Source organism: Achroia grisella, unplaced genomic scaffold, assembly GCF_030625045.1.
Source record: "Achroia grisella isolate CSIRO2021 unplaced genomic scaffold, CSIRO_AGI_Agris_v1 utg516, whole genome shotgun sequence".
NCBI lineage: Eukaryota > Metazoa > Arthropoda > Insecta > Lepidoptera > Pyralidae > Achroia > Achroia grisella.
The window spans coordinates 269,384-283,181 of NW_026712909.1; the positions used below are offsets into that span (position 1 = coordinate 269,384).

General features: G+C 31.7%; 2 protein-coding genes across 2 annotated transcripts; one reads left to right on the plus strand and one right to left on the minus strand.

The window, feature by feature from the left end:
• The first annotated feature begins 116 nt into the window (after positions 1-116).
• Positions 117-13,257, plus strand: LOC131847157 (centrosomal protein of 162 kDa). The gene is made up of 5 exons (XM_059196632.1): positions 117-551; positions 10,412-10,973; positions 11,068-11,583; positions 11,834-12,048; positions 12,543-13,257. Exons 1-5 carry the CDS (start codon positions 165-167, stop codon positions 12,771-12,773), a joined length of 1,911 nt encoding a protein of 636 aa, XP_059052615.1. The 5' UTR covers positions 117-164; the 3' UTR covers positions 12,774-13,257.
• Positions 769-7,917, minus strand: LOC131847156 (carboxypeptidase B-like). The gene is made up of 9 exons (XM_059196631.1): positions 7,757-7,917; positions 5,243-5,572; positions 4,741-4,932; positions 3,694-3,827; positions 3,179-3,339; positions 2,739-2,870; positions 1,961-2,057; positions 1,455-1,601; positions 769-1,185 (listed from the first exon to the last, which is right to left on the minus strand). The coding sequence occupies exons 1-9, from the start codon at positions 7,848-7,850 to the stop codon at positions 946-948; spliced, it is 1,527 nt and encodes a 508-aa protein (XP_059052614.1). The 5' UTR covers positions 7,851-7,917; the 3' UTR covers positions 769-945.
• Positions 13,258-13,798: the final 541 nt, after the last annotated feature.

Genomic DNA, 13,798 nt, shown 5'->3' on the forward strand with positions numbered 1-13,798 from the left:
ATTTCGTTACCTAGCAACATGCTGTTTGTTTGTTTGGTTGATGGATCCTAAATTCCTAAAACATTTGCGTAGTATTTTTCTTTAACTAGTAAAGATCTTTTTCCTGAAATATCTAAAAGGCAACGATTGACTAATATATTTTATTTGTATCTAGTTCAAATTAAATGGCGCAGTGCTCATTAAATACTGTAAAAAATGACCAAAATTCTACTGACAATAGTACCTCGACGAAAGAATTTCTGCATTTCGAGAAAGCCTGCGAGGCGCCTAGAGATAGTGATGAAGAAATCAAAATGATATTTAGTGAGATAAATAAATTGGCTGTTGGCACAGACAATGATAAAGTAATTGGTGAAGATGTGGAAGACGTAGAGTTAATTTTAAAGCGTGCCGAAGATATAGCTCTTGAAACTGAAAATTTGCTAAAAACCAGTCCAATCGCCACTAAAAATGGCATAACTACTAATTGTGGCGTGGCCATACCTCAAATCAAAGTCACAAAACCCAATGAAGGTGAAGCTAAATTAGGCGCAAGTGTGATTGCTACTAAGGTAACTATTTGCCTCTGCTTAATGTTAAAACATAGTAAATCAGGGATTGCACTTAATATTAATTTAAGAGTTACTTGCAATAAAAATTATAATATTAGCATTCTACAGTTGAACCTATTTTTTTTAAATTACATGACCTAATATAATTGGGATTCTCTTAGCTGGGAGCTGTAGTTAGTTGATAAGAGTTTGAAAATAGGTAAATAAAAGCAGTATCCAGTTTTCTTTACTTATAATTCTTATGCGTAGTACATACTTACAGTAATTTTATATTTACATTAAGTACCTATTTAAATAATTTATTAAGTTTTCATTAAAGAGAGTCACATTTGCATTATAGTAAAATGTGACAATCTATTTCATAATAAATAATATAAATGTTTGTTCATTGAGATCATTCTTTATTCACTTGTGCAGCCAGTACCCTTAAGGCAGCTAATGATTCCTTAGCAACGTTCTCTATGTATGTTGTAGGGAGTACAAAACCATATCTTCCTTTATCATTAAGTTCAATTGTGTAAGTGTACTTGATGCCTTGACTCTTTGCCCAATCATCAGATCCTCCCGCTGCTGGGTATAAAAGTTTGCTTGATGAACCAACACTGTAATAGTCACCACCTGTTGATTGGATCACCTGAAAATTATGCAATCGTTAATATATAGTTTCTGTATTATAATAGTTAATGTTCACATTAGATCCTTTATATATTATTTTTAATATGAATTCTATTTCCAAAGTAATTGCCTCCAGTATTCAAACTCAAAGTAGTTAGATATTTTATGTCTGGACATTAGAACTATAACTGGAAAGCTGTGACAACTAAAAATAATGTGTAACAAATTATATACAAAAATGTATACTTATTTTGTTTATCTAATCATTTAGTATTGTGTTCATCTTACTGAAGCCATTTTGTCGCCGACAGATTGTAAGTCATCATGATCTGGAGGTACAGCATTTTCATATCCCCATGGATATAAAATGTATTGTCCATAGCTGTGGTATGTAACATAAGCTACATAATTAGCAGCACTCTTTTCAAAGAATTCCTAAAAGCAAAAAAATATAACATTACAGTTTAACTTTATTATCTATGTATTGACATACCTAACAAGCTACCTTGGCATGTTTGGCACCACTCATATGTTGCTATTCCAGAATACTAATATGTAATATGTTTATATTAGAGGATATGAGGGTATTATTTCTATGGAATAATAATATTTATAAATTTCACTGCCTTATCTAGCTCTTTAACCGAAACACATTTTGCTTTCTTTCGGTAAAATGTGTTCAGTATCAATGAACAACTTACTATAGTTTATCACTATAATAATAATGACGTTCTGACACATAAAATTAAGTATAACAATATAATTTAATGCCTTATATTTATTTTACAACTTACATATACAGCACGCGACTCTGGCTCCGAAAAAGCTCTAGGACCACGGTAAATTTCACTGCATGGACTGCTAGACGTACCCTTACCACCCCATCGATATCTGTAAAAAAACTCGCAAACTATAGATTTTGCACGGGTATTAACAGCCCCAATTATTAATATTAGTATTCTAAAAAGTGCATCGTGATGTGTAAGGCTGTCCTCATCAGTGGCGTAACTATACAGTTTAAGCCCCGTGGCAAATTGATCGGATGCGACCCTACCTTTATCTAAAATTGATACTACGTATTATAATTTCTTAAATTGATTTAACATTCATTAGATTATATAGATGTAATAAAATTTTAATTCGTCCTGTGCACTTGGCCTCGTTTTTCTAGCCTATTGTTACACTACTGTTTCTCATGTTCCCAATCTCAAACTGTATGGTAAAAAGTTCTCGTCATTGCATTTGTTGATAGACATTCGAATTTGTTGATCGAAAATGAATAGTGCTTCATCTTCAAAAATAGGATCGTCACTATCTATCGACTAATCACCGAGATGCGTTGAATGATACAGATAGAAGTCTGTTCTTTCCTAACCAAAATAAAAGCATATCGTGCATGTTAACTAGCTGCTAGTATCAGAAAATAAACTATGATATCCTAGAGAATTCGCCGCCATGGCTAATTGACGTTCACGTTCGTCCTATTTATTATTAGGCCCCTGGTGCCCCACCATTAGCACAGGCGCAAGTATTATCCATTATTATGCATTGAAATATCAAATAAAATCTCACCCAAAATTCCTGTTCAAATCAACGCCTGAACACCCTCTTCCTGCGATACCAGGCCGTCTATTTTTCCTCCATAGACGATCGTTCAGATGCGTATACTCATACCCATCAGGATTCATGACAGGTAAAAAGTACCTAAAAATTATAATAGTGCTTTGATGGGCTGATACTTGCCTTGCCAGCGTATACCGTTGGCGGTGCATATCACTATTATCTATTAAAAGACACGACAAATACATGTATGTATCACTGGGATTTTAATTTCTATTGTTTTTTATAATCATAACTTTATATAACAGATACTTTATTAGGTGAATGTAGATAGTAGTTTATGAGTTATGTCAAGATACTGAATTATATCATCATATGATCATTGCAGTTAGAATGTAAGAGTACGAGTTTTAATATCTTATATGTGTGTAAATTTTTATGGCAATAACTACCAGTCCAGTTTTCTGATGTCCTCGGATTCTCCATCGAAGTTTTCAGCAAATTGATTGATGATATAAGTCACTGTTGCGGGGCTGATCCATTCGCGTGCGTGGATACCTCCATCTATGAAAATAGCTTTGTTTGACGGATTACCGTTTGATATCCTTAACACCTAAAAAGAAATAAAAATTTACATTGTACCTTGCTTCATAAGTTGCCTAGCTGACCTCAAGCTTCTGTACTATTAAAAATAGTAAAATAATACACTTTAAATACATAAACTGTTCTTCCGCAGAAGTTTTTTTAAATTACATGACATCCATATTATTACGAAGGAATAACAATATCAGCAACACGGGGTCTAAGTGTAAGAATAGATCAGTTTGGAGAGATCGTCGTTCTCAGAAATTAATCGCTATATTCAGGAAAGAACATTTCTTAAGGAATATACACAACAATAATAATACATTTATGATTATCATTATACTTCGTATTGATGTAATATAACAACAAATTAATTGCATACCTTCAATTCTCGACCCTCATGTGATTTCCCAATAGCATTCACGCTAACTGTAGCAGGATATGTTTTGGATAAATAATCTAAGAATCCATCAATATCTTCTAATCTGTGATATTGTTTCCAATTCATACGGTGTCCTAAAAGCAATTCAATTTTTCGTTTTTATTCTTATTTTTACATATTACGGCAATATTTGGACTATTACAGTGTGTTTTTATGATTTTATATAGAGTAAGAACCATCCAAAAAACCAACACAGAGTAAACAGTAAAATAAATGCAATTACGTTCCTGTATAATCTAAGAAGGAGATTTTGTGCTTCATAAGAATTTTATTTAAAACAATGTCAGAAGTGCAATTTATGTATAAGAAATATGTGATTTAAAACTGTGAATTTCTCAGAATTTAGAAAGGTTGCTTTACTAAAATTTAAAAGAATATATATATTGTTAGTTACATAATACAGAACATATAATCAGCATACACACATTTTTGTTAAAATATGTACATTTGCATCAAATAGGCATTTAACTTTAAATGAGAGAATTAGAACACACGTGAACGTGCAATGAAAACCGGAACCTAAGTTTTGTCACGAACCCCAATTCGCATTTGGCCAATATTCCATGGGTATGTTGAGAGAACTGTAGCCCATGTAGGCTCCTAGCATACCTAGACGATGGGAACCCCTGTAACGCCAAAAATTGTAAGCTCTTGCTGCAACAAAATGACAAAACCTTTGGAAATATTGTTGTCGAAAACTGGAGGAAAACATAAAAACGGGCTATATATGTATAATTGATGTATCTACTTATTAGTAATATTAATCTTAAGGTGGTTATACCCATGCTCTGTATCATCTCAAAATGAGCATGTTAATCACCTAAATTAGAATAATATTAAATAGACGATACAACATGTTTAATGAACAATATAATAACATACACCGACATATATAATGTCAAACATTTGCATGAAATGGAAATCTTTTATGGAAAATAATTAGAAAAAAAGATCTTCATTTTTATACATGTCATGTTATTTACTCGCCTCGTCTGTCCTGAAGTTCTGCTTCATTTTCATCGAGTGGTGGATTCTCTTCATCGATCCTCTTCTGTAAATCTTCAATAACCACTTCAAATGGAATATTTTCCTTGTTTAGTGCACGAGTAACGTTCTGTATAGAGTCGGATTTTATAAATACGTCGATTGCTGTTCCATTGGTTCCCCAAGTTGCAATTTCTAAAAAGGCAATACATTTAAATGAGATCATTAATATAATTTGCGCCTGTTATCCCAGATAGGGTAGCCAGAGGCATTGTCACGCTACACTGGACAGCCCTATATTCGGTAGATATATTTTTGGACTCTTGTGTTAATTTTCGTCGTTGTTGAGTTTCCATCACCAGAGAATTAGCTATTAAATTAATTTTCACTGAAATTCGAATTCATTACTTTCGCTATAAGTCGGAGTAGTAGACAACTAGGCCATGACGCTATTCTACAATATTTATTTACGTATTACTTATAAATGTCTAATTTTCATACGTACGATTTCTCCTGCGTAATCTAACAAGAATATTTCGACTTCCTTCTTTTTCTATTGAGACTTTCCAAAGTTGAGCACCGGAGTAATCCACTTTAGGTGACGCTGTTTCAGACTTAATAACTACAGTTTTAGTTTTAATGGTGTCAACTTCATTATCAGTGTTATCTAAATCTTGTTTTTCCTTTACTGGTTCACTGGAATCTTCAATAGTTTTCACTGGTATCTCATCAAGAATTGCTTCTTCTTCGCTTTTTTCTTCGAAAATGGTTTCTGGTTCTGTTTCTGTATCTTTATCATCAGACGGCTGTAGAACCGCGCCGCGTTTTGGCCATTCTGAAATTTATTTAATCAGTGGGTAAGACTATACTTTGTGTTGTTAAGGACAATTAAAACTAATTACTTACGCTATTGTAAACTTTTCAATACTATGAAATAAGAATACTTTATATTCATACTATATTTTTTATTTAATTTTATACGACACTAAGTTCTTTGCTATGTATTTTGTTTTTCGAAACATTAAATTCTTCATATTTTGTACTATTTGATTTTAATATTGCACTATATTAACTATTTTTTATAATAAGTATATTTTCTATGGAATTCGAAATTTTATGCTATGGATTCTGTTACCTGCAATTAATGTTATAGCCACATAATATTCATACATAATCATAAAAATATTACTATATTATTCCTGCATAATATCAATTGTTAACTTGATTTATAATTCACGGATTTGAATGTATTTATGAGTGCAAATCGTGATCATTTGTGTTATTATCGTGTTTATAATCAGCATTATTCTCAATTATATGGTCGTAGTAAAATTACCGGTGATCATGTCCCTTAGGTAGGCAATGTTAATTAATTCATAATGAGATGATTTCATTTACCTACACAATGCGTAAAATTGTTTTGTATTTACCTATATAGATGATAGCTTTACCATAAGGATAAGTATTAATAAACACACCCTTATTTTAAGCAAAAAAAAAAATAATGCTTGACATTAATACCATACTTCATTTCATCTTTAAAATTAGAATTGTCCTTATCATCTTCAAATTCCGACTTCAAAGAAGACGTTTTAAGTTTTTCACTTTAGAGTATCCATAAATTACGTAACAGATTGGGCACCAGTAGGTGATTACAGCATGCACGTGAAACAGGTCAGGCAGTCGGGACGATGGACAATATTTTAATGTGGGGACCCCGTGGAGCTCACAGTTCGCAGCCTAGTCTCTTATGACACAACCTAGAATAGACTCTATACTACCTACCTAGACTACCTACCTAACCTAGAATAGATTTTATTAAAACAATTGCGTATAGTGATTATTGCGACAACAACAATAAGCAAGAACAGTTATTTTACTTGCCTGACCTTTTGACAGTAGAAACAATCATTAAAATGCGCGACTCGTGGCCCATGTGACATGTCTAATGACTTTCTCTGTCCGTCTTGATTTCCATTCGCCGCTGGCCTGATCTTACGTCTAACGGTTTTAGTAAAAACTTGATTCTACTCGAAGGAAGGGTTTCCTCTAATATGTTTTATTTAGATCACGTTCTCGTGAAGGTGAAGCTACGTTCAGAATCCTGATGCATTCAGTATTCATATCTAAAGTTTTAGTTCCGCTTTTTTTATTTGCTCGCTTTGTTGGCAAACAAGACTTTTTCAAAGTAGATATTAAATTAGTACTATTGTTTTTTAATTTCATTGTGCATATTTATTAGTTTTGTTTTTGTTATTTTTCTTTACCAAAAATGTTTACTTATTCTTTTCTCAGTTTTTCCGTGACTGCGTTTTACTAAAGAGCGTATAATCTTACTTAGTGTTACATTGTTTATTACTATTTGTACGTGTTTAAATATTGAATTTCATAAATTTTAATAAGGAGAAAATTTATTTATTTTCGCAAGTCTGAGAAGTCAACCGTATTAATTATTATTTATTGTATTGTACATTTTACAATTAGGAAGAAACTGCATTTGCCAAATATAAATAAAAATATTAATTGTGATTTAATTCAGTTTATGGTGTAAATTAAAATGACATTTTTGTTGTTAACGATTCATATAAAAATTAAATATGTAACAAAATTTTACGAAAGAAATGACAATAAACATCAAATAAAAAAAGTAGATAATAATAAACTTTTTTGATTGAATTACACAGCAATTTATAAAACACTTAATATATAATATATGTAGTGAATAATTTGATTTCCTAATTTCCTTTTCTCTAAAATTGAACGACATTGTTTTTACAACCTCGACTTTAATAATATTATCTATTTATATTTACTTTAATAATAATATCAAAGTTCCGTCGATTGTATTTTTATTGAATATAATATATTTTTCAAAAATGAAAACACCAACTGGACCCATTACTTATGATTACATGAAATAGGCAAAATCCGAAAGTTACGGCATACATCGCGTAAAAAGAAATAAAGTTGAATTAAAAACCGCATTTTTAATTCCGTTGAAGTTATAATAAAGAGTTACCTTGCCCGGGCTGCTTTTCATTGACGAGTGGTGTAGTATATACCACAGTGACTCCAACCAGTAATAGAACGAGTGCTGTCGACCACGATCCCATGGCTACTAAACTGAGCCCACTAACAGGCGAGGCAACAAGTGCAAATGCCCACTGATGCTCCTGCGCATCGTTGGAGCCTTTTTAAACTCCTAAACTACCTGTTGTCGCTGCCATCATAAACACATTGCACATTATACATTGTCCGTGAATCCATGAACACTTATACGGGTAATATACAAACATACCAGATTTCTATAAAGTCAATTAATTGAGATCAAGAACGTGATATATACATGTAACATACCTTCATCTGATTTCTATATTAAGGTATATTGGATTATTACAAAGTTTAGTGTAGTATTTGCGAATATACTAAAATGAAATCTATAATTTTATTCGCGGTGTATATAGGTACATTGGTGCGGTATACTCTGAATAGATATACTATATTGATCCTTATATGTATCTTCAAACCTTATAATAAGTACACCATATTGATTACCATAATAAATACTTTCATAATTACTGTAGTTATCAAATTCAAATTTTTTTCAAATTCAAATTCAAATTCAAAAATCATTTATTCATGTAGGACATTTTAGCCGCTTATGAACGTCAAATTTTTACATTATAATTTTATTTTTTTCCCTACCGTCCAGTTCGGTATATAGATCCAATTGAGAAGAACTGGCAAGAAACTCAATTGAATTACTTTTTTTTTAAAGCCAGTTTATTTACAATGTATATTTATATAGGTGTCTATGTCTAACATTAAATGAAAATTCAGTGCATGAACAACTATTGCCATGCACACTCGTCATTCAAGTAATCGTTTAGTGAGTAATAGGCTTTGCTCAGTAAATATGATTTAACAGATGTTTTGAATTTATTTAAGGGTAATTCCAACATATCCTTTGGTATCTTATTGTAAATTTTTATACCTATTCCCATAAAAGACCTATTAACTTTTTCTAAACGATACTTGGGGACAGCAAGTTTGTCTTTAAATCTTGTATTAATATTATGAATATTGCTGTTTTTTGGAAATAAGTCAAGATTTTTATGAACATATAGGATATTTGAATATATAAATTGAGAAGCAACGGTGAGAATATTTGCCTCTTTGAATTTCTCTCTTAATGAGTCACGACTCTTCATACAGTAGATCGCTCGAACGGCACGTTTTTGTAATATGAATATATTTTTAATATCTGCCGCTTTTCCCCATAGTAATATTCCATAAGAGAGTAAACTATGAAAATAACTAAAATAGACTAATCTAGCAGTATCAGTATCAGTGTACTGTCTAACCTTACGCACGGCAAAAGCTGCTGAACTTAGTTTCGCTGCAAGGCTTTGAATTTGTGCACCCCATTGTGTTTTATTATCTAGTGTGATTCCTAGAAAGACAGTAGATTCTATAAATTCGAGAGATTCGTCATTTAATTTAATATTGCAATTAGTATTAAAACTTTTAGACAGAGAGAAATTAACACATTTTGATTTTTTAGCGTTTAACATAAGATTGTTAGTTGTAAACCAGTGCAGGAGACGCCGCAAAGCACTATTTACATCGTCATAATTATTAGTCATTCTATTAACTTTAAAAATCAATGAAGTATCGTCTCCAAATAATACTATGCCGCATCTATCCTGCATGGCATATGGGAGATCATTAATGTAAACTAGGAACTATCAAAATGTATTTAAAAAAAAATATGTTCAGAAACCTCAAGAGCGTAGATTTTTGAACATGTTGTGTTGTTGTGTTAATTATTTTTTAAACTAGAATGGTTGATTCTATAAATTGTTAAAATTTGTATTACAAAATACTTTGTAAAAAAATGATTATTGTTTTCATGTTTGTCGCAAGATTTTATTAGTTTCTGATTTGTTTTTCAATTAATTGTATTATAAAATTTTGGGTTCTTTAGAACTATCTAATAACTATGGAGAAACAAGGGATAAACTCCTACGAAATGAAATTAAAGTTGGTAGATATTTTTTACCTGCGTGGATAATTTTATATTTAGAAGTTTTCATATATGTAGATAGGTGACATTATATTAGCTTTGGAACCAGAATGGCAACCTTCCAGTTCGGGTACCTGAGCGCCATGTTAGGTCATTGCCTTCTACTTGCAGTTATTTTATTGTAGGTACGCCGATGACAAACTCTGTTTACCGTAAACAAGTTTTTAATGGATTATTTATCTCAATGGCTTTAAAATAGTTTAGCACGTCATTTAAGTTCTGCCACTTTTGTCAAGATTGTAAAGTCGTGTATTATCTCATTGAGTAGACTTACTAAATATACCTAATAGGTGCTGTGTTCAAGCCATGATTAAACCGACTTCAATTTTATTATTAAATATAATTAAAAAACTACCGTTCAGATATCTCGAACACCGATTTTGAATACAGATTCAGATCTGGTACTACTGTGTAGTCCCATATAATTGTGGGACTACACCGTAGTACCAGATCTGAAATAAAAAATCTGTATTCAAAATCGGTTCATGCATAGAGAGATTCTGATAACACAAAATACAGTTAAATTAAGAACTCGTCCTTTTTATGAACTCGGTTTAAAATTATAATTAACAGGAAGTGTAATTCTAGGCCAGTTCTGCTCAGCAAAACAGCAAAGAAAATAATGAAATCCGCCGCAAACCAAAGTTGAGGCCTTTCTCTGCTGGTGTTATCGATTCTAAGAAACGAGAGACTACGAAAGTGGCACGTTTCTCAACTAATTCAAATTCACCGAAAAGGACCGTCAATTGTAAACATGAAAATTTATTAGAAGAATTGAAGGACACGAACGAAAGGGTAAAAGCCGTTGAACTCCTTAATGTTCAATTGACAGAAGATAATAAACTGTTGAGAAAAAAACTCGACCATATCGATGAACAAAAACATATGGCTGATTTGAAATTGTCTGAATGTGAGAAGTTCGTGAGTAGATTGGGTAAAGAGTATGAAAACAGAAACTCTGAATTAAAGGCTGTTCAAGAACATGAAGGTAGAATCATGGCAGAGTTGAATAAGGAAAGGAACGAAAGGAAAAATTTAACCATACAGCATGATAAAGATGTTACTATCATTCAAGATTTGCAAAGACAAGTTAAAGAAATGGAGATGATATTAAAAAGAAAACATCCAGATTCAGTTTCAGCTTTAATAGGTATTTGTTGCACTTATATAAACTTAAATATCCTTTATTTTACTTTTTAATTATAATTTTAATGTAAATTTTATAATTATATGTTTTAATTTAGTTGCGTCAAAAGCATCAACAGTTGAAGACAATAAAAAAAAGTTACTCGAAGAGCGTATTGTACGTTTAGAACAAGAATTGAAAGATAAGGAAAGCCACTTTCAAGGAATACTTCTAACTTTACAAGAAAAGTTTGGAGATATGAAACAAAAATACGAGAACCATATTATAGATGTCGAGAGGCAGCTGATGGAGGATCGTAAAGTTAACACCGAATTAAAAAATAAAATTAACAAAACAAACTTAGCGAATTCTGCTGTTCAAACTGTACCTAAAAATGTACATAATGTAGCGTGTCAAACATTTATAAAACCAGATAGAGCTTCTTCTGCCGTAAGCAGATTATCACAGAATTCTGCACTTATTCTAAATAAACTGAAAGAAGATAGCTATTTAGTAGCGACAATAAAAGGTTTACAGGGCGAATTAACTATAAAACAACGTACTATTGCAAAAATTAATAGAGAGACTGAAGAACTTCGAAAGAATTTACGGAATTTGCAAAAAGAGAAAGAAGGTACGTTATAATTTTTTACTTACATAGGTCTTATATTTTTTATATATATATATATATATATACCGTATTTCATGTTCCGCTATCACTCGACTGGAATGTTAATGTATAGTTTATACATATTGTACTTTTTAAATATATGTAGAAAACACGTTGCAAATTAGTTTGTGATATACATATGTACAGTAAGTACATACGTGTACAAGTCAATGTAATGTAGGCAACCAGCATACAAATTCTGTTTTACTTTCAGTGTTATTAAATCTAAATCCTCAAAAGAAGCCTGGATGTAGGCCCACTAAATCATCTGAAAACATATTAGTAAAGGTTAATTCGGAAATGGAAGCGGAGCTTACGGAAACTAGAAAACAAAAGGAAGTCCTTACACAAGAACGATGCAGCTTACTGGACTCTTTAAAAAGAACAAATGAAGATTTTATAATGCTCAAAAAGAAACGAATCCAAGATGTAAGTGTCGTTATTACTTAAGTATATATTTTTTGTAGACGTTCTATGGGTATGCCAATATATTATGTGATATCCATATCCGTAATGCTGCTGCTCATGTATGATTTTCTTATGTAATTGGATTCGCAAATAAGCTGATGGTCCACCTATTTATAAACAGTAGCTGTTGTTTGAATAAATGAACAGCACCAGGGTCATCAAGTGACGCCGGTGATACAACATATGTACCTCTACACCTCAGCAGAAGCTTGCTTGTTACCTTTTGGTTATTGTGCAAACTGTTTGGCTGAAATCGGGAGATTGTGGTGAACAAAGTCTACTTTTTAAAAAGGCAACCTCGATTATCATCAACACTATTCTCTGTTTTACGAAGAAAATACAAGATATTATAATTAGGGTGTATACTGAATTATGTCAATTTTATTATTTGTTACATAAACAGTTCCCTATTTATTTGTATATTGATATCTGATAAGAATTCTTTTATACTTCAGTTACATACACTTCAATTGGCACATGAGAAAGAATTGATGCAGATGAACATGCAACTTTATCCACTACAAGAGGAGATAAAACTCCTAAATAGGACTGTGGAAATTCTCCAAGAGCGAGTGAGGGCGGCTGATGACAAACTCCTCAGATATCAGGCCGGCATCAAAGAAATGGATATGCATGCGGGAGGTGATAACCATGGTAATAGGAATTCTAAGAAAGATATACGTTAATTTCTTTTTCAGAGATGCCGAATTGTTTTTTGAATTAGGTATGAAGCCATAATGAAATATTCAAGTCTGCAGATTTTGAGGAAAATCACTGAAACCTTTTATATGTTGGTGTAGTTTGTAATTCTGATCGTATCTGTATTATCCATGTGGATTTAAAAAAAGAGTAACATTACTTCGTTGTTGGAAACAAAAAATCAAGAATACTTATATCATTTTTTTTTAATATGCAAATGATTGTGCTCTTAATTTAGACGATTGCAATGATTTCCTTATAGCTGCATATATTATACTTATTCTTGTGATAGAGTATACTTAGTACTACATGATGGGCAGTTAATTCTGTCAAAATCGATTCTAAGTGTCAGATTTATCGTACGTTTTGTATCTAAATTATTTTGTAATGTTCACAGAATTAATTCTGCAACTATATTTAAAGATATATTCATACAAAAATTGTGTTGATAGATCTCACTACATATTATGAATATCTTTAGACTTGGTATGAAAGGCACCGTTATTGATATTTCAAGAGATTATAATTTGCAATTTTTTTTCTGCGTAAGTATGGAAAAGTATTTTTTTCCGTACGAGTATAGACATCCAGTTTCTATTTACAATAGGGAATATTCGGCAAAATGGCGTAATTATATTCAATGTGAGTACTAACTAATAATCTACCACTTGTTGACACTCATGTGATTTAAAATATGGTATAAGAAACCTCCTAGTTCAGATATTCATAAAAAAACGCGACGATCATGTTTTAATTAAATACGTGCTATCAATCGTTCTAATCACGTCAGTCAAAATTATTTTATAATTTTTCATACTTCGTAGTAGTCTAATATCAACCTCTTATGGGAGGGAAAACGTCAATTAAAATCCCATTTCTGGGTGCCTCCAAAGAAAGAGCTTTTTTTAAAATAAATAACAAGGGTGCACAAGCATCCACTAATAATACACTCTGGTGGGGCGCAGTGGAAGATAAGATAAGTCAGGTCATTTAGACCATCGTGGCCAAGTTA

Bases quoted from the DNA above. Each gene is read 5' to 3' on its own strand.
- LOC131847157 (XM_059196632.1), top strand. From the start codon at position 165: ATGGCGCAGTGCTCATTAAATACTGTAAAAAATGACCAAAATTCTACT. The intron at 552-10,411 runs GTAACTATTTGC...GTGTAATTCTAG, and splicing joins CAAGTGTGATTGCTACTAAG to GCCAGTTCTGCTCAGCAAAA. The intron at 11,584-11,833 runs GTACGTTATAAT...TTTTACTTTCAG, and splicing joins TTTGCAAAAAGAGAAAGAAG to TGTTATTAAATCTAAATCCT.
- LOC131847156 (XM_059196631.1), bottom strand. From the start codon at position 7,850: ATGGGATCGTGGTCGACAGCACTCGTTCTATTACTGGTTGGAGTCACT. The intron at 2,058-2,738 runs GTGAGATTTTAT...GTTTTTTTACAG, and splicing joins GATTTGAACAGGAATTTTGG to ATATCGATGGGGTGGTAAGG. The intron at 1,602-1,960 runs GTAAGTTGTAAA...TTTTGCTTTTAG, and splicing joins CAGAGTCGCGTGCTGTATAT to GAATTCTTTGAAAAGAGTGC.